This window comes from Rana temporaria, chromosome 4 (assembly GCF_905171775.1).
Source record: "Rana temporaria chromosome 4, aRanTem1.1, whole genome shotgun sequence".
In the NCBI taxonomy this organism is placed as follows: domain Eukaryota; kingdom Metazoa; phylum Chordata; class Amphibia; order Anura; family Ranidae; genus Rana; species Rana temporaria.
Genome location: NC_053492.1, coordinates 424,062,961 through 424,089,697, shown reverse-complemented (window position 1 = coordinate 424,089,697; position 26,737 = coordinate 424,062,961). Strand labels below are relative to the sequence as shown.

The window sequence follows — 26,737 nt, the reverse complement described above, 5'->3', positions numbered from 1 at the left end:
TATTAATAGCTCCCCCAATCATTCTAGAAATTATTGCAAACACTTGCCTTATATCTTCCAGCTCATGTTGTGGCCGTATCCATCATATGTGTGGGCATGTGAAGCCCAGTTCCTTTTTCTTCCTGGTCTTCAGGGAGAGGTGCATGCTGGGCGATTTTTAGGCACAGTAATGCCCAGCGACTCCTGGGAAATGAGTGTCATTATTACCCGGGAGGCAATGGGGTCTTAGGACAGGAAGTTGAACCACCTAGGACCGGGAACTAGGCAGATTACGAAATTGACAGTGCCCCTGGATGGCGGGGAGGAGCGGCGTGCTGACGTCACCACAATTACAACGCAAGGTCCCGGAAGGAACGGGCAGTGTAAGGCGGATGGCTATACATATATTTTCACACGCAAATTTATCTCCACACTGTAAGTGTAATTTTAACTTTTTTATTAAAACGTTTAAACTGGGTTACGCTATGTTGGCTCTTTCTTTTCTCATCTGGCTATGAGCATATTTGACCTTATAGGAGAGGCTGAGAACTGAAGTATTGCTGGAGTGGAGACATCAGATTTGGTTGTACAGAGACCCAGGCTGGGGTATAGGCCATCTGCAAACAGTGATCTCTAGTTGGGATCTTTGGGCCAGATTCACATATAACTGCGGCGGCGTAACGTATCGTAGATACGTTACACCGCCGCAAGTTTTCATCGCAAGTGCCTGATTCACCAAGCACTTGCGATGAAATCCTCCGCCGGCGGCCTCCGGCGCAAGGCGGGCCAATTTAAATGGGCGTGTGCCATTTAAATTAGGCGCGCTCCCGCGCCGGACCTACTGCGCACGCTCCGTTTCGTAATTCCCGTTGTGCTTTTCGCGCCGTGACGAAATTTTTTCGAACGGCGACGCGCGTATCGTAATTCCGTATTCCCGGAAGGCTTACGCAAACGACGTTATTTTTTAAATTTCGACACGGGAACGACGGCCATACTTTAGACAGCAATACGCTTGCTGACTAAAGTTAGGGCACCTAAAACGACGACTAACTTTGCGACGGGAAACTAGACTAGCGGCGATGTAGCGAACGCGAAAATCCGTCGGGAATCGCCGTAACTCCTAATTTGCATACCCGTCGCTGGTTTACGACGCAAACTCCCCCCAGCGGCGGCCGCGGTATTGCATCCTAAGATCCGACAGTGTAAAACAATTACACCTGTCGGATCTTCTGGCTATCAATGCGTAAAACTGATTCTATGAATCAGTCGCATAGATAGAAACAGAGATACGACGGCGTATCAGCAGATTATGTGAAAATGGCCCTTTATTTCTGGTAAGCGGCAGTGGATCTGAAGGTGGAGGATCTCTTTTCTATCTTACAGCGCTGTTCTTGGGTGTCCTGTGGTTTGATGTCACCAACATACCTTCAGGAGGACCTTACAGTATCAACTTACTGGCTCTAACATTTATTCACTTATATGGAGTCTTTTTGTTGAACACCCAGTTAGTTCACTATATCAATTGTTTGATCCTTTGGGACTTCTTGGACTATATTGTGCGTTTTGTGCAGCAACTGTTGATGCAATTTAGACGAGAGGTGCATTCTCGATTCAGATTGGATATTGCATTTTTTCTGTTGTAAAAAATGTATTGCGCAGCTTATTATTTCTTATATTAGATTACAAAATTTGCCTAGTAACAGCCAGATAGAAGTGAGTAAAAAAAGAATTTTTTTTACATTTTGTTTTTTTTACATTAAAGGCAAGCTGTTAATAGAAAGTTTTAGGGTGGAACGCTGCTTTAAAATTCGATGGCTGCACGAAAAATCGGCTGCTACTGCAGTTCACTAATGGTGCGAAATACGAACGAAAATTCTTAGATAAGATTTTCGAAAGAAAGTTCTTTCGAAATTCGACCCATGTATGGCCAGCATTAGGCTCCATTCACACCTTGGCGACAAAACGCCCGACGCCCGACGCTCGATACGCTGGAGGGGCGAATTTCCATTGCTGTCTATGAGATGGTTCACATCTCACGCCGAACGCCGAAACGCCGTACGCCTGCCGCCTGAAAACAAGTCCCGGACCCTTTTTTTCAGGCGGCATTGGCGTTCGGCCATAGACAGCAATTGAAAAGGATTTGTTAAAAAAAAAAAAAAAAGTTAAAGAATCGCGTCAAAATACGCCGCGTACGCGGCGTTACTTGTCGCCTAGGTGTGAATGCAGCCTTAGTCTGGTCACTCTCTTCTCCTCTCAGCATGTTTCCTGCCAGCACATGTGCACAGCAGCAGACCATAATTGGCTGCTATTGCTAGTCTGAGTGCTGCTGTGTGGGGAATTATGGGTAACAAATGGCAAGTGAGTAAAAAAATATTTTTTTTTACATTTTGTTTTTTTTACATTAAAGGCAAGCTGTTAATAGAAAGTTTTAGGGTGGAACGCTGCTTTAAAATTCGATGGCTGCACGAAAAATCGGCTGCTACTGCAGTTCACTAATGGTGCGAAATACGAACGAAAATTCTTAGATAAGATTTTCGAAAGAAAGTTCTTTCGAAATTCGACCCATGTATGGCCAGCATTAGGCTCCATTCACACCTTGGCGACAAAACGCCCGACGCCCGACGCTCGATACGCTGGAGGGACGAATTTCCATTGCTGTCTATGAGATGGTTCACATCTCACGCCGAAACGCCGTACGCCTGCCGCCTGAAAACAAGCCCCGGACCCTTTTTTTCAGGCGGCATTGGCGTTCGGCCATAGACAGCAATGGAAAGGATTTGTTAAAAAAAAAAAAAAGTTAAACGAATCGCGGCAAAATACGCCGCGTACGCGGCGTTACTTGTCTCCTAGGTGTGAATGCAGCCTTAGTCTGGTCACTCTCTTCTCCTCTCAGCATGTTTCCTGCCAGCACATGTGCACAGCAGCAGACCATAATTGGCTGCTATTGCTAGTCTGAGTGCTGCTGTGTGGGGAATTATGGGTAACAAATGGCAAGACGGCCTCAGGTATTTATGCTAACTGTATACTTTCAATTACTTGAAAAATAATACACAACTGAATTTATTAGCTTTTTTTTAAAATATTTTCCTGGCATTTTAACTATAATTCATGGTGGTACTGGTACAAATGTCTGCCTTAAGGCCAGATTCACACTTGTGCGGTGCGAATTTCAGCTCTCTTATCTCTGTAGAGAGAACTGTTCAGCAAATCACCTCCGTTTTAGCTGCGAATTTGGAGACCTGGGAGAGGGGAGGGGGAGGGGGGAAGTGTATTGAGGTGAATGAGACAAATCCTGAAGAGAAATGAACACATCTGCGAATCAGATGCGTACCCATAGAAGATAATGGGCCTGAATTCGCACCTGAGCCGCACCGCAATGCTTAGAAAACGCACACGTTTTTTCGGCAGTGCGAATGCATCGCACATATGTGAACCAGCCTCATTAAAAACAATGGGGTAGATTTACGTAGCTGCGCGCCTAGTTACGGCAGCGCAGCGTATTGTATTTACGCTACGCCGACGCAACTTACAGGAGCAAGTGCAGTATTCACAAAGCACTTGCTCCGTAAGTTGCGGCGGCGTAGCGTAAATGTGGCCGGTGTAAGCGCGCATAATTCAAATGTGGAAGGGGGGCGTGTTTTATGTAAATATATGATGACCTGACGTGATTGACGTTTTGTACGGACGGCGCATGCACCGTCCGTGTACATATCCCAGTGTGCATTGCTCCCAAGTACGGCGCAACGACGTATTGGTTTCGACGTGAACGTAAATTACGTCCAGCCCTAGTTCGCGAACGGCTTACGCAAACAATGTAAAAAATTCAAATTTCGAAGTGGGAACGACGTCCATACTTAACATTGGCTGCGCCTCCTAATAGCAGGAACAACCTTACGCCGAAAAAGTCTAACGTAAACGACGTAAATAAATTGCGCCAGGCGTACGTACGTTGGTGAATCGGCGTACCTAGGTAATTAGCATATTCTACGCCGACAACAACGGAAGCGCCCCTAGCGGCCAGCGTCAGAATGCATCCTAAGATACGACGGCGTAAGAGACTTATGCCAGTCGTATCTTAGGCTAATGTCGGCGTATCTAGCTTTCTGAATACATAAAGTAGATACGCCGGAGCAGATTTGAATTTACGCGGCGTATCTTTGGATACGCCGGCGTAAATTCTCTCTGAATCCGGGCCAATGTATTTAGAAATGTTCTGCGAATTGGATGCGGTTTAAGCCGCACTCAATTCGCATAGGTGTGAACCCGGCCTAATGCAAAAATGCACCTCCAATTATGGCATAGGTCTGCGTCCCTTGGCCATGAAAGAGTTAAATATACACAGTTTGCATTTGATTGCAGGCTACCTTTTAACCTGTGAATGTTGGCAGCATGAAGACAGATTTGTTGACAATCAATGAGGAAATAGAGCAAGAAAATAACGGAGATTTGGGTCTGGGGTAGCTTGATGCTCTCAGGCATTTCTGCTCTTTTTGCTAAGTAGTAAGAAAACTGTTTTATCAATGGTTGAATAAGTAAGGAATAGCTGAGGGTGATATGTATCATGCCAGCGATACAAGATAAACTGACAAGAACTGATGTCTTCATCTCTGACAGCCGGCATGAGGATTTCATTCTCTTTTGGCTGCCTTCTTTGAAGTAAATAGGGAAGCTGCAATTTAAAGCCCAATTGAACCTTCAATTTAAAGCAGCTACATACATTCCAGGTGCATCAAAATAAAAGGCGCTCAATGTTTTACGTTTTTTTTTTTTAAAAGCAGCTGCAGCCTGTGTAGAGAAGCCTCCCTCCTGTCAATAGCTACAGAGAGGGACTCTTGCCTTGTGTGTGGAGGCAAATGTCTCATTACCGAGGTCCCGCCCAGTGACGGGACAAGTTCAACAGTGCCCAGGGCAAAGATGCCAGATTGCACCCCTCCCACTGACACAAGAATAACCCCCAGCATTGGAGTCATTGAACACAATAATAACCCTCTGCATTGCTGTGAGTGGATCAGTGTGCATATGCACTGAAATCAGTGGGGTCAGTGTACACAATAATATCCCCCAGCACAGATGTCAGCGGACACAATAATAACCCCCAGCACTAGTTTCAGTATATGCCGTAATAACCTCCAGGTTATCACTGCATACAATAGTAACCCCCAGCAAAGGTGTCCCTGCATGCAATAACTCCCAGCACTGGTGTCTGTGGATGCCATAATAACCCCCAGCACAGGTCTCAGTGCACACAATAGTAACCCCCAGAACAGATGTCATTGCACACAATAGGAACCCCCAGCACAGGTGTAGGTGGATGGAAAAAAAAAACAGCATTGGTGTCAGTGAACCCAGAACAGATGTCATTGCACACAATAGGAACCCCCAGCACAGGTGTCAGTGGATGAAATAACCCCCAGCATTGGTGTCAGTGAACGCCATAACAACCCCCAGCACAGTTGTCGGTATTATTAATGCCCTTTTCCACAAAGGTGTTTGAAAAATTATTGCCCAAGTACCGTCCGAGATAAAAAGTTGCAATGACCGCCATTTTATTCCCATGGGTGTCTGCTAAAAAAAACATATATAGTGTTTCGGGGTAGGCCCGGTATGGAAGTGGTTAATAACGGACGTGTCAAATGTTTGGGTGTCTTTATTTCTAGCTTACATCTTTTTTTTCTGTGAATGAGTATGGGGTACTATGTACCTCGTACTCATTACATGATGGGGTGGGTGGTATCTGGAAGTCCCCTTATTATTAGGGAGGGCTTTCATATTCCAATAAGCCTCCTGCCCACAGACCCCTACAATCACCAGCCAGGAGGGAGTGCATGCTTGTTTTCCCTCCTTTCCTATAGACAACCAGGCTGCATGCCTGAATTATGGGCCTGTTCCCAAGGGCAGTCTATTATGCCGCGTACACACGACTGTTTTTCATGACGAGAAAAATGCAATTTTTTAAATTGGTCTTGTACAAACAGTCGTGTGTAGACTCCAGAGCATTTTTCTCGACGAGAAAAATGTCCGTTAAGAACTTAGAAGCCGTGAAAAAAGGTCGTGTGTACGCTTTAATGAGGGGAAAAACACGCGCATGCTCAAAGGCAAGTTATGACAGGGGGAAATTAGCATAAGCCGCCCAAAGGGTGGCGCCATTCGAATGGAACTTCCCCTTTATAGTGCCGTTGTATGTGTTGTACGTCACCGCGCTTTGCTAGAGCATTTTTTTTCACGATGGTGTGTATGCAAGGCAGGCTTGAGAGGAATCGCGTAGAGAAAAACGTTTTTTTTTCCATGGACATGAATAACGGTCGCGTGTACGCGGCATTAGCCCTGAAAATTGGTATTTTTAATTTGACAGACTTGGCTCTCATTGATTTCAGTAGGTTAAGGGTTCAACATCTGATGTTGAACCCAGGACAGCTCAGGTCATCACTAGTTGTGACATGTCAGGAATGTATTCACGCAGACATGTAAAGTTACTAAAAAGACTACTTTAGAAAAAAAGAAATCATTACACAGAAGCTTTGAAGGTTTCAAATAACTAAAGTCCATTAGGCTAACTTTGAAAATGCATTTATATTCTCTGTTCCTTGCTGAGACCCTCCTCTCATCTAATCATATTTTTCAGATAATTGCCTTTGATGAATTAAGAACAGACTTCAAAAGCCCCATTGACCAGTGTAATCCTGCACACGCGGTAAGTGGCCCCTGTCATTTGCAAGAATATTCTGGCTCGTTGAGCGCTAATGATTTGTTTCAATGTTGCTGGTTAAAATATATGGGTCATAGGATGGTCAAGGGCCAATATTAACATTTTAATTGTATGCATGATTCATGGTAAGTAGCTGATGCATAGGAAAGTGGGTCAGTCGTTCAGAAAAGATCCTCATCCACTAAGCTTCATCAAGATGTATGTAAAGTAAACCTTAACGCCCCTTTCACACGGACGGCTGTTTTGCCGCAGATAAAAGCATGTTTTGCTGGAATTCAAGACTCCAGGCACAGCGATCAGCTGCATTTGTACAGTGCTTTTAGCTGCGGTTGAGTTTAGCCATGGCACGATATTGAACGGGGATCCGACTTGGATCCCTGCCAATACCAAGCACTGCGTCAATCTTGAGGGGGAACTCCACGCCAAATTTCAAATGAAAAAACGGCATGGGTTCCCCCTACAGGAGCATACCAGGCCCTTGGGTCTGCTATGAATTTTAAGGGGAACCCCCGTACGCCGAAACAACGGTGTGGGGTTCCCCCAGAATCCATACCAGACCCGTATCCGAGCACCAGCCCGGTCAGGAAAGGGGGTGGGGACGAGCGAGCACCCCCCCTCCTTAACCGTGCCAGGCCACATGCCTTTAACATGGGGGGTAGGTGCTTTGGGGCAGGGGGCGCGCTGTGTCCCCCCCCCACCCTTAAGCACCTGTCCCCATGTTAATGAGGACAGGGCCTCTTCCCGACAACCCTGGCCATTGGTTGTCGGGGTCTGCGGGAGGGGAGATTATCGGAATCCCTTTAATAAGGGGGCCCCCAGATGCTGGCCCCCCCACCCTAGGTGAATGAGTATGGGGTACATTGTACCCCTATTCATTCACCTGGCGGAAAAACAATGTGAAAAAACACACTACCCAGGGTTTTTAAAGTCATTTATTAGTCAGCTCCGGGGGCCCCCCTCTCTTCTTTAGCTCTTTTACGAGGGGGGGCCCTGCTTATTAGATGTCTTCTGCCGGGGGTCCTGGTCTTCACCGCCGTCTGGTTCTCTTCCGCCGGGGGGGGGGGGGGCGCTTTCTTCTTTAGCTCTTTTACAGCGGCCCCCTCCCGAGTTTCTTCAATGTCTTCTGCCGGGGGGGGGGGGCCCGGTCTTCACCGCCGTCTGGTTCTCATTTGCCGGGGAGGGGGTCCCGTTCTTCACCACCATCTGGTTCTCTTCCGCCGAGGGCCCCCGATCTCTTCTTTAGCTCTTTTACGAGGGGGGGTGCCCAGGCTTCTGTCGCCTTCTGCCTTCTGCCGGGGGTCCCGGTCTTCACCATCGTCTGGTTCTCTTCCGCCGGGGGGGGGCGCTTTCTTCTTTAGGTCTTTTACAGCGGCCCCCTCCCTAGCTTCTTCTACGTCTTCTGCCGGGGGGGTCCCGGTCTTCACCGCCGTCTGGTTCTCTACCGCCGGGGGCCCTGCTCTCTTCTTTAGCTCTTTTACGAGGGGGGGGGGCCCGGGCTTCTGTCACCTTCTGCCTTCTGCTTCTCTTCTTCTCTTCTTTGATGTTGACACGTCGCTTGCTCTCGCTGTAATGATGTGTGCGCGGCTAGCACCGATTTATATAGGCCTCTTATGACATCACACCCGGAGCACGATGGGACTGTGACGTCATAAGAGTCCTATATAAATCGGTGTGAGCCACGCACATGGCATTACAGCGGGAGGAAGCGATGTGTCAACATCGAAGAAGAGAAGGAGGCAGAAGGCAACAGAAGCCCGGGCCCCCCCCCCTCGTGAAAGAGCTAAAGAAGAGAGTGGGGCCCCCGGCGGAAGAGAACCAGACGGCGGTGAAGAACGGGACCCCCCCCCTGGCTGAAGAGAACCAGATGGTGGTGAAGACCGGGACCCCCCCCCCCCCCGGCAGAAGACGTTGAAGAAGCCTGGGAGGGGGCCACTGTAAAAGAGCTAAAGAAGAATGCGCCCCCCACCCGGCGGAAGAGAACCAGACGGCAGTGAAGACCGGGACCCCTGGCAGAAGCCCCTCGTAAAAGAGCTAAAGAAGAGAGGGGGGCCCGCGGACCTTACAAATAAATTACTTTAAAAACCCTGTGTAGTGTGTTTTTAAAAAAAATATTCCGCCAGGTGAATGAATAGGGGTACGATGTACCCCATACTGATTCACCTAGGGTGGGGGGCCGGCATCTGGGGGCCCCCTTATTATTCCGATAATCACCCCTCCCGCAGACCCCGACAACCAACGGCCAGGGTTGTCGGGAATAGGTCCTGTCCTCATCAACATGGGGACAGGTGCTTTGGGGTGGGGGGGCCACAGTGCACCCCCCTACCCCAAAGCACCTACCCCCCATGTTGAGGGCATGCGGCCTGGCACGGTTAAGGAGGGGGGGTGCTCGCTCGTCCCCACCCCCTTTCCTGACCGGCCGGGCTGGTGCTCGGATACGGGTCTGGTATGGATTCTGGGGGAACCCCACGCCGTTTTTTCGGCGTACGGGGGTTCCCCTTAAAATCCATAGCAGACCCAAGGGCCTGGTATGTTCCTGTAAGGGGAACCCGTGCTGTTTTTTTATTTGAAATTTGGCATGGAGTTCCCCCTCAAGATTCATACCAAACGCAGCTGACACAGTGCACTGCGATTACCTGCGGTTATGTGCCGATAGCTGCGGGATTTCGCAGCTGGACGCATCCAGTTCTAATTTTTTCTATCCGCACAAAACCACGGGTAACAAAACCGCAGGTAACCGTAGTGGGTGAATGATGTCATAGGAAAGCATTGTGTGCTTCTAGCTGCGGTAAAATCCGCAGCTAAAAGCACCATTCTATCCGTCCGTGTGAAAGGGGCCTAATAATACAATATACCTAGAAGTATTCAGCCAAGATAAATGAAATAAGCACAAATAAATAGTTTGCAAGCTGAACACTACAAGGATGATTCAAATTAAACCTTGAATACAGTATTTAACACAATCAGTGCAGCGCAATGATAAAAAAATAACACGTACAGTCCCAACATATAAAATAGTCCTCATCGGTGTGCACTGTGCCTGATGACAAACGAGACAGTGATCAAGAGTGTATGCAGCCCGTCCACCACAGTCAATTCTGGCCTCTCGCCTCAATCATTCCACCTGAAACAGGTCACACAGCATGTGTCCCACACCTGGGGGCATCCGCCCACAACCACCACCCAAGGTTGTGGGGAAAGGCCTTGTCTCAACCAACGGTCATCAGTTGTTAAAGCCCAGGTCCGCCGAAAAAATAAAATATTAAAAGCCAGCAGCTACAAATACTGCAGCTGCTGACTTTTAATACATGGACACTTACCTGTTCAGGGCGCCAGCGATGTCGGCAGCCGAAGCCAATATGTCAGTCGGCTCTCGGCTGCTGCCGCCGCCATCCTTGGTAAGGGAATCGGGAAGTGAAGCCTTTCTGATTGCCTACTGCGCATTGCGCAAGTCGTGCTGCGCATCCTCACTGGCCCCTGCTGTCTTCTGGGACCTGTGTGTCTCCCAGAAGACAGCGGGGGAGGACAGAGTAGGCGCCGGAAGTGGCGTAGGTCACCTCGATCACCGAGGTAATCTATGCCCAGAAGTGGGAGCAAACACCTGTATTACACAGGTATCTGCTCCCTCCTCCCCCATTAAAGGTGCAAAATGTGACACCGGAGGGGGTTGGATTCCAAAAAGTGGAAGTTCCATTTTTGGGTGGAACTCCACTTTAAGGACACGGCGGCAGGCCCACTGCTATTCTTCACACAGAATTCGAATTGGTCAATCATTGTTCGACCGATTTGAATTTGAATCATCCCGGAAATTTGTTAGAAAATTATTAAACTAACCGAAACTAAACTAATTCCAAAATTAATCAAGGAAACAAAATTGGTAACATAACTAATCTATCCATAACAAAAACACATTTTTCTGTTCTGCGCATGTCTACCTATACCAGGGGCGGATCCAGGGGGGGTGCAACGGGGCAATTGCCCCCTCCGAGAATGCGGGTGAGAGAGCCGGCGGGCGGCTCAGCGTGTGAGAGAGCCGGTGGGCAGCTCAGCGTGTGAGAGAGCCGGCGGGCGGCTCAGCGTGTGAGAGAGCCGGCGGGCGGCTCAGCGTGTGAGTGACCTGGCGGGCGGCTCAGCGTGTGAGAGAGCCGGCGGGCGGCTCAGCATGTGAGAGAGCCGGCGGGCGGCTCAGCGTGTGAGAGAGCCGGCAAGCGGCTCCGTTGTTGAGAAGCTGTGCGGCTCGGACCGGTGACAGTGTGTGAGCAGCTGCAGGCCAATCAGGGATCAGAGGGGTGAGGGAGCAGAGAGATGACATCATCTCTCACCGCCCGGCACATCTGGTGGCAGGTGACGTGGCAAGTGACAATCCGCAACGTGTGGCAGGCGACGTGGCAAGTTTCAATGTCCATCTGGTGGCAGGTGACGTGGCAAGTAAAAAATCTACATCTGGTGGCAGGTGACGTGGCAAGTGACAATCCGCAACGTGTGGCAGGCGACGTGGCAAATTTCAATGTCCATCTGGTGGCAGGTGACGTGGCAAGTAAAAAATCTACATCTGGTGGCAGGTGACGTGGCAAGTGACAATCCGCAACTTGTGGCAGGTGACGTGGCAAGTGACAATCTACATCTGGTGACGTGGCAAGTGACAATCTACATCTGGTGACGTGGCAAATGACGCACTCGAGGCTCCCACTGATTCAGTATTATGGTGAGTTGAACTATTTAATTTTTTATATTTTTTTATAACAATGTAATAATAGTAATACCTGTAATGCGCTTCAATCATCCTGACACCATAACAGCCATGGTGCCGTGATGATTGAAGCGCTAACACCAATCATTGCCAAGTATTTTCTGGCAGTGCCCCTCCCGAGACTAGACTCTGGATCCGCCCCTGACCTATACAATATGTTCCCGTTGAGGAAACCTTGCTATTTTTTAAAGCTATCAGGTGGCATTTCTCCTCACATTGGGGGGATTTATTCTCACTTCCGTATAGTCAAAAGAAAGGCACCCTCCCCCCCCCCCCAGGTACTACGGAACTTTAAGGGCAAACTCTTGTAGATAGTGTATAATAAAACATAGAAAATGTATTATTTAAAGATTAAAAAACATAGTGGTGCAAAACATCACCATACATAATCACAGTACAGCTTATACATATAATACCATGCTCAAAAGAGCTAGATACATTTTGAAAGAAAACACTTCTCCTAAAGCCCGACACGTTTTGGGAATCTTGGAGTATCTCCCTACTTCAGGGGCATAGAAAAGGTAGAAGTGGTTGAACATGCTCTGAAGCAGAAATAACACAAAGGGCCGGATTCAGATACCTGAGCGTATCTGTCGGGCCGGCGTAACGTATCTCCGATACGTTACGCCGCTGTAACTTTGGGCGCAAGTTCTGTATTCAGAAAGAACTTGCGCCCTTATTTACGGCGGCATAACGTATGTGTTGCGGCGTAAGGCCGCGTAATTCAAATGGGGATGTTGGGGGCGTGATTTATTTAAATTAGGCTTGACCCCGCGTATTTTACGGTTTTTTTGAACGGCGAATGCGCCGTTCGTGAAAACATCCCAGTGCGTATGCTCGAAAATCTGCCGCAAAACTTCATTGCTTTCGACGTGAACGTAAACGACTTACGCAAACAACGTAAAAATTTCAAAACTCGGCACGGGAACGACGGCCATACTTAACATAGGATACGCCGCACAAACCCCTCATATAGCAGGGGTAACTTTACGCCGGAAAAGGTCGAACGCAAACGACGTAAAAAAAAGCGCCGGGCGGTCGTTCGTTTCTGAATCGACGTAAATACAAATTTGCATATTCCTCGCATAAACAAACGGAAGCGCCACCTAGCAGCCAGCGTGACATTGCAGCCTAAGATACGACGGTGTAAGACACTTACACTTGTCGGATCTTAGGGATATCTATGCGTAACTTGATTCTATGAATCAGGCGCATAGATACGACAGCCGGACTCAGAGATACGACGGCGTATCAGGAGATACGCCGTCGTATCTCTTTTCTGAATCCGGCCCACAATATGCAATACAAAAACATAGACAGAGCATAAATTGGGTCAACATGTGGAACACAACAGCCGTCAAGAGTGCGCATACCAGTACTGTGTCATAAAATCAGATATTCCTAAAAGGAGCTGAACAAATAAGGAAACGCATTTCCTGTTGAGTAATGACCAAATGGGTGGATAGACCCCCCAGGCTCAAAAGTCCCTCACAAGGATTCTTCTCACTTCCAGTCATGACAGGAAGTAAGAGAAATCTCCAAAACAGAGATAAAGGTTTGACAGGCGTTCAAAGTCTTTCATACTCTATCCAAAACTAAAAAAAATATTTGGCTAAAGTTCAAAGCAAAAACATTTTCATATAGGATTTCTTTTTAACCACTTGCTGACCGGGCCATAGCCGAATGATGGCTACAGCACGGTTGGCTAGTTTTGGGAGGGCGTACTATGACATCCGCTCAACCCCTGGGGCATGCACGCAGGAGTGTCTGTGATCGCCTGGTCCGGGGACCCAGCACATCACGGAACAGGGTAAAGGGCCAAGGACAGCGGTCCTTGTCAACAAACAGCCACATGTCTGGTTCAGCTCCTCCCCTTTCCTCACACCGATCGGTACAGGGCTGGATCTGAAGTGCCCACAGTGCTGATCTGTGCCCACCCACAGCTCATTCCTGCTTATCCATGCCCATTCATGGCCAATTCATGCCTCATTCATGCTCATCCATGGCTCATTCATGCTCATCCATCGCTGTGTACTCGCAGTGGCCAGCTTGGCAGGGTCACGGGTGACAGAGTGGGACACCCACTACACAGCATCCCCTAAACTATGAGGACATTTTGCTTTTAGCTGGAAAGTATATTATAACTCGTTCATGTTTCATTTGTATTCGCTGCGCTAGACTGTGATCTCATTATTTCCTGGTGTAGATTTAGAGGTCTGATATGGGAACTTTCCAATTGCTACAATAAATCTCTGTTTACCTCAATCTGCGAGAGAGCCCCATCATGTATTACCGTGAACAGGAATCTCAATAATTACCCAGCACTGACATATATTATCCAGAACTTGTTACTGTTGTATAATGGAGAAAAGGTCCCTCCATGTCAAGAAATAATGTTTGTTAGTCAATAATATGTGTAAAAAAGATAGCAAAAGGGACAAGATTAGGTATTCACTGGCCTCTAAGTAAGAGAAAGTAATATATAAAACTGGTAAATTTTTTTCTAATGTTTTTATAAGGTTGTTTACTGTATTTTATACTTTATTTAATAAGGTATTGAAATATTTGAAAGTTATTGCAAAGTGTCCTGCAATGTTTAAAGCAAACTCACCCATTTATTCATGTCTCCATGCTTTATTTTGTTGAGAAATCTGAAAGCTGAAGTAATGTGATTTCAAAGCCGCACCAGTGTTAAAGCAGAGTTCCACCCAAAAGTGGAACTTCCGCTTAAACCACTCCTTGCCCCCTTACATGCCACATTTGTAAAGTATTGCCACATGACTATGGTATAAATACATAAACCCTTATCTGCTAAGACCCACATTTTACTCAACTTTTACCTTAATAAATAACTGAAACCACTACTGTAATCTTTGGAGTAAAAAACTGGCCGTAGCAGCCTCCATTTATTTTTAAATAACCTTTTTTAAATATTAAATAACATTAAATAACATTTCCACACATAAACATAAGTAAACCTGAAATACAATATTAACACTATTGGTGCTGGACTTTGCAGGCACATTAAACCATTTTTAACCATGCTAAACCTTTATGAGCACTGCGAAACCTAACTCTGGTCTTAGGCCTCAAGCCGAAAACCTGACTCAGAGACGACCTTACCTGACCGCAGTGCACCCATTAACCACTTCCCAGCTACACCTTGGTAGACTGGACTACCAGCCCCTTCAGAACCCATACCACCTCTGGGTAATGGCATCCACTTTAGGGTAATTTCTTCTCCTGCAAAGTCCAAAACATCCGCCGCCGCCACGACATCATAATTTCGCACCTGTGTGGAGAGACAGAAAAACAGGAAAGCACCCCAGACCACAAACACCATATCACATCCCGTTACTACCCCCATAAACCAATTGCCCCCTCAAAACTAACCAGCAAAGGGAGGGTGGGTGGGAAACTTCGCCCCTCGTGCGTGTTAACCCGGGAAGCGTGGGAGGGGTGATTTATAACCTCCCCTCCCACCGCTCTCCTTCACTGCAAACCCCTCCCCCCGACCATGGCAGGGCTTTTCTTTAACCCCGTCATGGCCGGCCCTGCGCCTATGCATGCTGGTTTTTGCTCCAGGCCTCTCTTGACTATGGTATAAATACATAAACCCTTATCTGCTAAGACCCACATTTTACTCAACTTTTACCTTAATAAATAACTGAAACCACTACTGTAATCTTTGGAGTAAAAAACTGGCCGTAGCAGCCTCCATTTATTTTTAAATAACCTTTTTTAAATATTAAATAACATTAAATAACATTTCCACACATAAACATAAGTAAACCTGAAATACAATATTAACACTATTGGTGCTGGACTTTGCAGGCACATTAAACCATTTTTAACCATGCTAAACCTTTATGAGCACTGCGAAACCTAACTCTGGTCTTAGGCCTCAAGCCGAAAACCTGACTCAGAGACGACCTTACCTGACCGCAGTGCACCCATTAACCACTTCCCAGCTACACCTTGGTAGACTGGACTACCAGCCCCTTCAGAACCCATACCACCTCTGGGTAATGGCATCCACTTTAGGGTAATTTCTTCTCCTGCAAAGTCCAAAACATCCGCCGCCGCCACGACATCATAATTTCGCACCTGTGTGGAGAGACAGAAAAACAGGAAAGCACCCCAGACCACAAACACCATATCACATCCCGTTACTACCCCCATAAACCAATTGCCCCCTCAAAACTAACCAGCAAAGGGAGGGTGGGTGGGAAACTTCGCCCCTCGTGCGTGTTAACCCGGGAAGCGTGGGAGGGGTGATTTATAACCTCCCCTCCCACCGCTCTCCTTCACTGCAAACCCCTCCCCCCGACCATGGCAGGGCTTTTCTTTAACCCCGTCATGGCCGGCCCTGCGCCTATGCATGCTGGTTTTTGCTCCAGGCCTCTCTTGACTATGGTATAAATACATAAACCCTTATCTGCTAAGACCCACATTTTACTCAACTTTTACCTTAATAAATAACTGAAACCACTACTGTAATCTTTGGAGTAAAAAACTGGCCGTAGCAGCCTCCATTTATTTTTAAATAACCTTTTTTAAATATTAAATAACATTAAATAACATTTCCACACATAAACATAAGTAAACCTGAAATACAATATTAACACTATTGGTGCTGGACTTTGCAGGCACATTAAACCATTTTTAACCATGCTAAACCTTTATGAGCACTGCGATACCTAACTCTGGTCTTAGGCCTCAAGCCGAAAACCTGACTCAGAGACGACCTTACCTGACCGCAGTGCCCCCATTAACCACTTCCCAGCTACACCTTGGTAGACTGGACTACCAGCCCCTTCAGAACCCATACCACCTCTGGGTAATGGCATCCACTTTAGGGTAATTTCTTCTCCTGCAAAGTCCAAAACACCCGCCACCAGCACCCAAAGGTAACTCCTTACCTTTGGGCGCCCCTCCACACCCTCAATGCTCGCTGGATCCCGTCTTGCAGGCCCAACACCCACATGTCAATCCCCACGTCGGTCAAATGTACTCCATCTTTCAGCTGATACCTCCACGTATCCACCTCCAACTCAGGGTGTCTAACCACCAACCCACCATTCCTGATCACAAACTTAGCCACGTCCCGATTGATCTTTCTCCTGGCCCTGTTCACACCTTCCCACGATCTGCCTGTAAGTGACATTACCACTTCAGGCCAATGTTGGAACACAAGCAAACCATAGTGTATTGGATGACCCTTCTCGGCAGCAGCCCAGTGGGAGTGGTTCCCCGCTGTGCATGCCAAGAAGGGGTACTTAAAGTGGGAGTTCACCCATAAATGCTGTTTTACCCTTAGATGGATGCTCATTTTGTCTAGGGGAATCGGCTAGTTGTTTTAAAATCCGAGCATTACTTACCGTTGTAGAGGGCGATCTTCTCCACCACTTCCGGGTATGGGTCTTCGGGACTGGGCGTTCCTTCTTGATTGACAGTCTTCCGACAGGCTTCCGACGGTCGCATCCATCGCGTCACGAGTAGCCGAAAGAAGCCGAACGTCGGTGCGGCTCTATACTGCACCTGCGCACCGACGTTCGGCTACTTTCGGAAAATCGTGACGCGATGGATGCGACCGTCGGAAGCCTTTCGGAAGACCTGTCGGAAGACTGTCAATCAAGAAGGAACGCCCAGTCCCGTAGCCCATACCCGGAAGTGGCGGAGAAGATCGCCCTCTACAACGGTAAGTAATGCTCGGATTTTAAAACAACTAGCCGATTCCCCTAGACTAAATGAGCATCCATCTAAGGGTAAAAACAGCATTTTACCGGTGAACCTCCGCTTTAAGGGGCAGACGCTGTTTTTCAGAGTCCTTTGCCTTGTGGCCCTCCTGGCACAAGGTACGTGAGTATGATTCCAGCCCCGGGACCACGTTGGTCCAAGGCTGCATCTCTATTGAGTAGGCCCAGCTATGCTGGCTGGGGCCTATGATTCTAAAGGGGATCCCAAGCTGTCCATCCAAGTGAGGGAAGCACTTAATGAAGAAGACCGGGGGAGGACCTGCCCTGGAGGAGACCAAGCAAAGCAAGCTAATGTTTTGGGATAGGCCTGGTGACTTTGTTATACAGAGATCCACAGCTCTACTTGTCTTACAGTTCGCCGGAACGGCTTAAAGGCTCTTTATTGTAAGGCTGGAAGTTTCGGGACTTAAATACTGTGGCAGAGGATTCCTGGCTATCCATGATCATTCTCAGATGGTCTGTGGCAGAGACTGTTCTCATACTGGTTCGTGCATCATCCTGGCTGCTAGGCCATGTGAGAGGGGTCTATCCGGGTGAGCAGTACCCACTCAAGAGGGAGTGGTGACTGACTGATTGGAACTTTAGATATTTTTGTGCATTCTGTACCACGTACCTGAACCTTCCTCTTCTCTCTATACTCTCCACTTTCTCCACAAGTTTTATGCAGCAAAAATAAAACCTAACAGTTGAAGGTTTTACATCTTGTGTGGACATTGCAATTTCTATAGACTTTCTTTGCCTGACAACAAACTTAGTGGTAACATGCAAAACCCAAATCTAAACCAGCAGCTTCTACGGGGGTAGTGCTACATACAGAAGTGTGTGGGATGAAGAAATCAGGTCATTCTTTTTCATTCAACCTGCTGGTTAAAGTGATCAACTTGGGTACAACCAGCCTGTCGAATTTTACATGCAATTATGTATAGCTGCTAGCACTGATCACTGTGTTCTTCCAGAAGGAACGGCTCCCCCCCGCCAGGAGAACGCAATGGCTGCACAGGAGGGATATTATAAAGTGGCCTTCGCGCTACTATGAGCAAATAAATGATAAACCAAACAAAGGTGTAAATGCCGAAAAACCTAGTAGTGTTTACAATACACAAGTGAAATATGTTAAAAGAGGGGTTTTGCGCAAAAAACACTATCAGACAAAAAGTGACGGTGATGGGTGATGATCTATCAAGAAACATAAACAAGTTGATCAATAAAGTGAAAAATTAAAAATTAAAATAGAATAAATGGTGGTAAGTGTAACATGTATCAAATTGCAGTAAAGCTGTCAAAGAAGAGAACAGAAATAGGGCTGAATGTCCACTATGCAAGATGTATCTAGATGGCAATGAGAGATTTGATCACATCCATAAACGGGCTCCCAGAACTCTCACCTCAATAACGAGTGTCAAAAGCATCCAAGATCTCCTTGCATCATCCACCTCCTCGCAGCCAAAAGGCTTCCCACCTGTCACACTTCACTGGTGCTTCTCCAACCTCTCCAGCTGTCCACAGCCTTCCCTCTATGGTGCTGCACGCACCTCCTCGATTAATCCCTAATCGAAACTCCGTTTCAGGGGAGGGGGGAGAGAGAACAAAGAGCCTCCAATAGTGTGATATGTAAAAAGCAGGGGGACGTTTATTACAGAAAAACCTGCGCTTACATCAATGTTAAAATCAAGTGCAATAATACAAACAACCAGCGGCGTCCTCAGCGCCTGCTTACGTCACTCCAGGTGTACGTCTGTCCACGGCCAATCCCTACGCGTTACGACACAGTCACGTGTCTTCATCTGCGGAGGTGCGTGCAGCACCATAGAGGGAAGGCTGTGGACAGCTGGAGAAGGACTCTTTAATGTGATTAATTTTAGCTTGCAAAAAAAAAAAATATGCCCGGAACCCCGCTTTAATAAGCCTTGTTAGCATTAATTCAGAATTGGTGGAGTCAAACTGTGCTTGTAAAATATCTCTGGGTCTGTTTTTTTATGCACCTTTTTCTTATTTCTTCACAGAGGGAACGACTTCGAAATATTGAGAGAATCTGCTTCCTCTTGAGAAAGGTGGGTATATACAGGGTCATCATTAAAAATAATGAAGCCTGTACAGCTTATTCAAAGTGCGGAAGCACCTCCCTGCACTTTCAGTTTGTATTTATTTTTGGTCATCATTTTAGGCAATCTTTTATATTATACCTTTTTACATAGTTGGTAAGGTTAAAGTGATTGTAAAGTCTAGTTTTAAAAACAAACAAAAAACAGCAGCCTGGATTTTTATTATTTTTTACAATATTATTTTTTTATTACTTTTTTACAGTTTTTTTTTTTAGGAGCCCTGTTATGGAGCTTTGGTGAACTATCAAGAGTCTAAACAGACCCATAATGTCTCACTTCTAAAACAGAGAAAGAAACCGAGGACAGAGATTCCCCAGTCCCTTTCTCTGCAGACTGCAGTAAACATAGTTTACTGTATTCAGTTAAAGTGGTTTTAAACCCTCCCCCACAACTTTATCCCATGTAAATCAGCATAAAAAACCCTAATGAACACTGCTTGTAGAAATATCCTTATCTGGAAACAAGTTTTTTTAAAGTTTCTTTAACCACTTACCCCCCGGACCATATTGCTGCCCAAAGACCAGAGTACTTTTTGCGATTCGGGACTGCGTCGCTTTAACAGACAATTGCGCGGTCGTGCGACGTGGCTCCCAAACAAAATTGGCGTCCTTTTTTTCCCACAAATAGAGCTTTCTTTTGGTGGTATTTGATCACCTCTGCGGTTTTTAGTTTTTGCGCTATAAACAAAAATAAAGCGACAATTTAAAAAAAAATGAATATTTTTTACATTTTGCTATAATAAATATCCCCCAAAAATATATAAAAAAACTTTTTTTTTCCTCAGTTTAGGCCGATACGTTTTCTTCTACATATTTTTCGTAAAAAAAAATCGCAATAGGCGTTTATTGATTGGTTTGCGCAAAAGTTATAGCGTTTACAAAATAGGGGGTATTTTTATGTCATTTTTATTATATTTTTTTTACTAGTAATGGCGGCGATCAGCGATTTTTTTTCCGGTACTGCGACATTATGGCGGACACTTCGGACACTTTTGACACATTTTTGGGACCATTGCCATTTTTATAGCGATCAGTGCTATAAAAATGCATTGGATTACTATAAAAATGCCACTGGCAGTGAAGGGGTTAACACTAGGGGGCGGGGAAGGGGTTAAGTATGCCTGGGTGTGTTCTTACTGTGGGGGAGGGGGTGGCCTCACTAGGGGAAACACTGATCCTCGGTTCATACATTGTATGAACCGAAGATCAGCATTTCCCCTGCTGACAGGACCGAGAGCTGTGTGTTTACACACACAGCTCCCGGTCCCCGCTCTGTCCCGAGCGATCGCGTGTGCCCGGCGGCGATCGCGCCCGCCGGGCACACGCACGGGAGTCGGGGGCGCGCGCGCGCGCCCCTAGTGGCGGCTGGGAGAGAGGACGTCATATTACGTGCTCTCGCCCAGCAGAGCCACCTTGTGGACGTATAATGACGGTGCGCCGTCGGCAAGTGGTTAAGCAGTAAGTAATTTGCAATTTGGGCTGTATAATTACTTAATATAATGGAATAAATGAAAAGAAGTGGGAGAGTTTACTTCTTCTTTAAGAATGAATGAAGACAGGAGCGATCGGTACAGGTCACTCATAGTGTTTATTCAAGAAAAGGAAGGGGCGGTTAATTAAATATTTATCAAACCCTTCCCTGCTCCTGAGAGGAGAGGAGGGAATCTGGCAGCACTGCAGGCAGAAGACAGGGGGAATCTGCACAGCACAGTAGGGTGACCAGACATCCCCGATTTCCAGGGACAGTCCCCGGATTGAGGATACTGTCCCCGGACCAATTGCACACCCCCACTCCGCCGCTCCTACTAGCTTAGGGGGTGTATTTTTTCCATTATCTGAGCCCCTTTCTGAGGATCATGTGCTGGGAATATTTCTTCAGTTTTGGGTGCATTCCCAATCTGCTCCCCTGGCATTTTCTTCTGCCTAGGCTCAAGTCCTGGCCAGCCTTGCCTGCTTATCTCCTTGCCTTCCCTGGTGGCGTGATCTGGCTCCACTCCCCACCCAGTAGTAGCCAGGGCCCGGAGAGTAAGACTTGACAGGCTGTGAGGGGGGCGGCAGCAGGGACGGGCAGAGAGACACTGATTACCGGCATTACTAGTAAAAAAAATATATGTTCCCAGATGTCATTAAAAAAATCTGGTCACCTTACTGCACAGGGTGATTAGGGTGTGCCCAGTCACACCCGGCACACCCTGTAAGCACGCCTATGTACCCTGGTTGCTTATAGTATATATTGGAGAGAGAGAACATGCTACAAAAAAAACACCCAAAATACTTCCTAAATCAAATGTTCATCATTGCCTCCCAGTAAACAGAGGGTATTTTGACCACATGCACTTATGGTGAGCATAGGTGAAAGGTGGGGCAGTGATTACGTAATACAGATGTAGCGCTCACCCCCGAAGGAGCAGCTGGTTATAGATTGGGTGGCATGTTACCTCTGTGACTCCGCCGTCTAGGGTAGTTGATGAAAGCCAAAGTAATGGAATGTCCACACAGCAGGTGTCTTTTTCTTGTGCTTTTATTTACCCAACAAGGTAAAACAGTAAAACTTGAGGTAGAGAGTAAAGATGTATGTGGAGAAGAAACAGCAGATCCAGGCTAAACGATACGGAAACAGTCCTGCTTCCAACAACACCCTTCTTTCGTCGCCACTCCAGCCGAAGTGGGTATAGTATACCTGGACAGGCCTCTCACACCGACCTAGCAGCCAGAGTATCACTCGGAACTTTGAGGGAAAAGATCTCTGCCACAGACCCTCCCCAGAATTTAGATCATGGAGTCAATCCTCCTTGGTAGTATTTGTGCCTGGATCAACTTCAGGTAGTTTTCAATTAGGTTACCGACTGACAGGTGGCTAACATCCAACCTTTCAGTGTCTGGTTACCTTGATCCCTGATGGATTGTCGAGGCCCTGTTGGATCGCCAGCCTCTCTTGGCTCTCCTCAGGCGGACTCCCCACCGAACAGCTATCTTGCTTGGGATCTTCTCAGAATTGGGGACCCAGTCGATTACTGGGGCCCCGCCACAGCTCTAAATGTTCTGGGCCAACATGTTCCCGGAACCAGGAACACCATGTGGCACGCACACCCCGGCCTGGTAGGCCATCTCGCTGGGGGGGCCGTGATGTGTGATCACCCTGAAGGTGGGTGCCACACTGGGAAAAGAACCCCGCCTCAATGGCGTCTGTCCCAGAAGTACCCTCCCCCAGCATGCCCCGCGAGAGAAACTCCCTCCTGATTGGCTGCTGGCAAGAGGCACCCAAGCCTCAACTCCACTGGCGCCATCTGTCGCCCCGGGGTGGTAAAACAACCCAACAACAACAGAATGAGCCCACAGCACAGCCCAGCTGAAACAGAGACCCTCTTTAGAATTAAAATTGAGATCAGAGTCAAATTATACTCTGATTATCCCTTAAATTTTGACAGCACCGGTATTTGGAAGTACCCCGGCGCTACACAGAAATAATTTCAGTCCTTGTGGTAGGGTTGCCACCTGTCCAGGATTCACCTGGACAGTTCGGTTTTGGAATCATGTGTCCGGGTTTCAGACTGTCTGAGACCCGGACACATTATTTAGACTGTACTATGGCTTCTCAACATGGTTACTGGCTGTAGTTGTCTAAGCTGAGAGTACCTGTTACACTCTTTCACACTACCCAAAGCCAACACTAACAAACCCACCCCAAAAACACACACAGATGGGAGAGGAGAGAGGGCTTGATCTGCACCTCTTCCCCCCCACCCCTCTTTATCTGCCCACACTCCAATCCCCAAAAAATTAAAGTCTAGCAGTCTCAGATAGATCTGGATGGGAGGTGCTCACTGCCAAGGGATGAGTCTCCTCCCTTCTCTCTCCTGCCTTTGAGTGGGTACACTAAGGTAAATCAGCGTTCTCAGAGCACCCCTTACATCAGAGTTCCCCTTTACACCAGAGGCCACAGTGTTCCCCCTTACATCAGAATCTTCTCCGTACATCAGAGTTCTTAGTGTTCCCCATTAGATCAGTATTCCCAGAGAATCCCTTATGTTAGAGTCCCCCGATTTCTCCCTTACATCAGAGTCTGCAGAGTCCTCACTTACAGTGAAAGGGAACTCTGTGGATTCAGATGTAAAAGGGGAACTCTGTGGACTCTGATGTAAAGGGAGACTCTTGTTATCAACTTCATTTGATTAGAAATGTTATTTAATAGCAAAATATATGTATAGTTTATGCTATAAAAAAATAAATTGTTGTGCGCCGCTAAAGTGTTCGGGTTTGACCTGAAGAAAAGGTGGCAACCCTACCTTGTGGTCACCCTCTGTGAGCCAAATCACTCATATGATCAGGTGGCATTGAGGGGACAAAATTCTCTGTACAGAAAAAGAAAGGCTTTCAAGCAGCCAGTTGTTTTCGATAGCTTCTTCAAAAAAAAGTTTTGTTTTCTTATTCATGTGGAGTGCCCCTTTTTAATATTTTACATAAGCAGAAAAAAGCAGTAGAAATAGATTTTATTGCGTTCATCAATTACATTGGCGAAGTACAAAGTGTCCTCGGAGAGCTGCTGTATTTAAAAAGCCACGAGGACCCAAAGCAATCTTGCATATTCTATCATTCATAACAATAGCGCACAGTAGGAGAGTCGCACGCGGGGCTTCCAGCTGAGGACTCCACCATGGAAACAATGGCTGGAAATTATCCCAGAAAACCCGATTTCCTCCTTGTTACTGTAATGAGAACCTAGGCAAATTTAGAAAACGCTGAGTGCTGCCTGTGCCACAGCTATATTTCAATTTTAAGTAGACGGCGTTTTCAGAATCATGCAAAAAAGAAAGGCTTTTAGGTATTAAAGAGCACCAGAGGGTTAGTAGTAAACACACTGGGGGCTCATTTATCAAAGCAAATGAACAAGAGCAGGTACAACTCACTATGGTACACTTGCATTGCGGGCTCACATATGCGCACAGATGGTTGCTGATATAGTGATTGCAATCCATGAACCTATCCAGCTGATTGCATACTGATGTTTGCTGTGAAAGCATTGTCACCTTTTAGATAAGGTAGTCTTAAATGAATATTTACTTTTAAATGGACTTTAAAAGAGAAGTATGGGAATCATACTTACCTAGCTGGATGCAGCATTGATCCCCCGCCGGCTATAACACTGAGAACCGAGCAATCTAACACCGGCGATAGCTCGGTTCTCACTGTTCCCATCTACCCCCCCAAAATCCCTCGAGAGCTGGGCTGTGGAGGGGGGCGGGAGCGGTCGACTTAGCCTCTTAACGTTGCCGTTTCAAGCATGTGGGCGGAATCCCAAGTTCATTGTGTGCTGAAAACGGTTCACAGGAGTGCAAAACGATCTACACTCCTGTGATCTACAGGAAGTACAACCAAACAAGCTATGACTGTACTTCTTCTTTAAGTAAGAGGCAAGCAAATTAAAGCGCAGCTCCAGCTATCACTTTTAAACCACTTGCCGACCAGCCGCCGTAGTTTTACTGCGGCAATATGGCTCGGCTGGACGAAACGACATTATGTTACAATGCTTTGCACTGTGGCCACTAGGGGCACGTGCGTGCCACCGGAGACACGTCCGCATCTTGCACCGGCTTCTTCTTTTCTGCATTTGGGTTTCTTCCTCCATCTTGTTCTTCCTCTGCTTCTTCCTTCGGTCTTCTCGTCCGCATCTTGCACCGGCTTCTTCTTCCCCGCTTGGTTCTCCGGACGACTCACTTCCAATTGAAGTTCCCGCCGTGTGACGATTATGTTCTTATGACAGTTCTTTTATAACTGAGGACGCGGCGTCACCCGGTGACCACGCCCCCCTCTGACACCATGGGAAAGCAATAGGGAAGTCCCCGTGAAGTACATGTGCTTCAGAGGGGGCACCGGGTGACGTCGCATCCTCAGTGATAAAAGAACCGTCATAAGAACAGAAGCGTCACACAGCGGGAACTTCAATTGAAAGCAGGTCGTCCGGAAGAACCAAGAAGAAGCCAGTGCAAGATGCGGACAAGAAGACCGAAGGAAGAAGCAGAGGAAGAACAAGATGGAGGAAGAAACCTGAATGCAGAAAAGAAGAAGCCGGTGCAAGATGCGGACGAGAAGACCGAGGGAAGAAGCAGAGGAAGAACAAGATGGAGGAACAAACCTGAATGCAGAAAAGAAGAAGATGGGAGAAGAATCGCGGAAAGAAGACATTAATAAAGAAATTGTCAAAAACCGGCTATTGTCTTTTTTTAAATTTTTGACACTTTTTTTTTGTAAAATGGTAGAGGTACAATGTACCCCATTACCATTTCACACAGGGGGGGGGCGGGATCTGGGGGTCCCCTTTGTTAAAGGGGTCTTCCAGATTCCAATAAGCCCCCCGCCCGCAGACCCCCACAATCACTGGGCAAAGGTTGTGGGGATGAGGCCCTTGTCCCCATCAACATGGGGACAAGGTGCTTTGGGGGGGACCCCAAAGCATCCTCCCCATGTTGAGGGCATGTTGCCTGGAACGTTTCAGGAGGGAGGGGGGCGCTCTCTCGTCCCCCTCTCTTTTCCTGCGGCCGACCAGGTTGCGTGCTTGGATAAGGGGTCTGTTGTTGATTTTTGGGGAACCCCCACGCCGTTTTTTCGGCATAGGTGTTCCCCTTAAAATCCATCCCAGACCTAAGGACCTGGTATGCTCCTGAAGGGGAACCCACGCCGTTTTTTTATTTAATATTTGGCGCAGAGTTTCCCTTCATGGTCAGCGTAACTTAAAAAAGATTCGGCCATTCAGGTGCGCCTCTTCAACCCACGCAAAGGCAGCTACGCCACTTGACATTTACCAAGATTTTGCCGGTGTAGTGAAGAGGCGCACCTGAATGGCCGAAAATGCCGCCCACGCATTCGCAGTACACAAATAAACCTCCCGCAGGTTTAAATGTACTAGCAGGCGCAGCGGGTGCTTTATACAAAAGTCACTTTCACTTTCTATTCAGGCCGTATATGTTACACAAACACATGTCACTACACTTCCCCACATCATCCCACATCCCCCCATAATAAACTCACTCCCAAACTCTTTTAATATACATTTGTAGATGCCGCGCACCAGGTCCATAGTGGCGCACCGTGCGCCCCCTCCTGGGCGCATTCGGCATAATAGTAAATACGGAATATCGCTGCATTGCCGGCGCATTCCTTTAGTAAATACCGAAACGGCCGTTGCGCAAGCCGATGCGCCATGAAACATGCCGCAATCGGATAGTAAATCAGCCCCCTATGTTATCAGTGGTGACAGAATGTGCGTAGAGTGCAACCACACTCACAATAAATAAAACACATATCGTAAAGCAGCCCTCAAAATTTCCACTCTCCTGCTCGCAGATGTAGGTGTCGCGCTGTTTTAGGGTGCAATAATTGCATGCCCCTGTGTAACACTCTGTTTGGTCCTTCAGGGGGATACAGTGATGGGGCAGATGAGAAAGGGG

The 26,737-nt window shown here is 47.2% G+C and overlaps 1 protein-coding gene across 1 annotated transcript in view; it reads left to right on the top strand.

Moving 5' to 3' along the window:
* CNIH3 (cornichon family AMPA receptor auxiliary protein 3) overlaps positions 1 to 26,737 on the top strand; it is a 206,115-nt gene that overhangs the window by 96,615 nt on the left and 82,763 nt on the right. The window contains exons 2-3 of the mRNA XM_040351380.1: positions 6,602 to 6,670; positions 19,195 to 19,242. Of these exons, the coding sequence (XP_040207314.1) occupies positions 6,602 to 6,670; positions 19,195 to 19,242 (117 nt within the window). The remainder of the gene's footprint in view (positions 1 to 6,601; positions 6,671 to 19,194; positions 19,243 to 26,737) is intronic.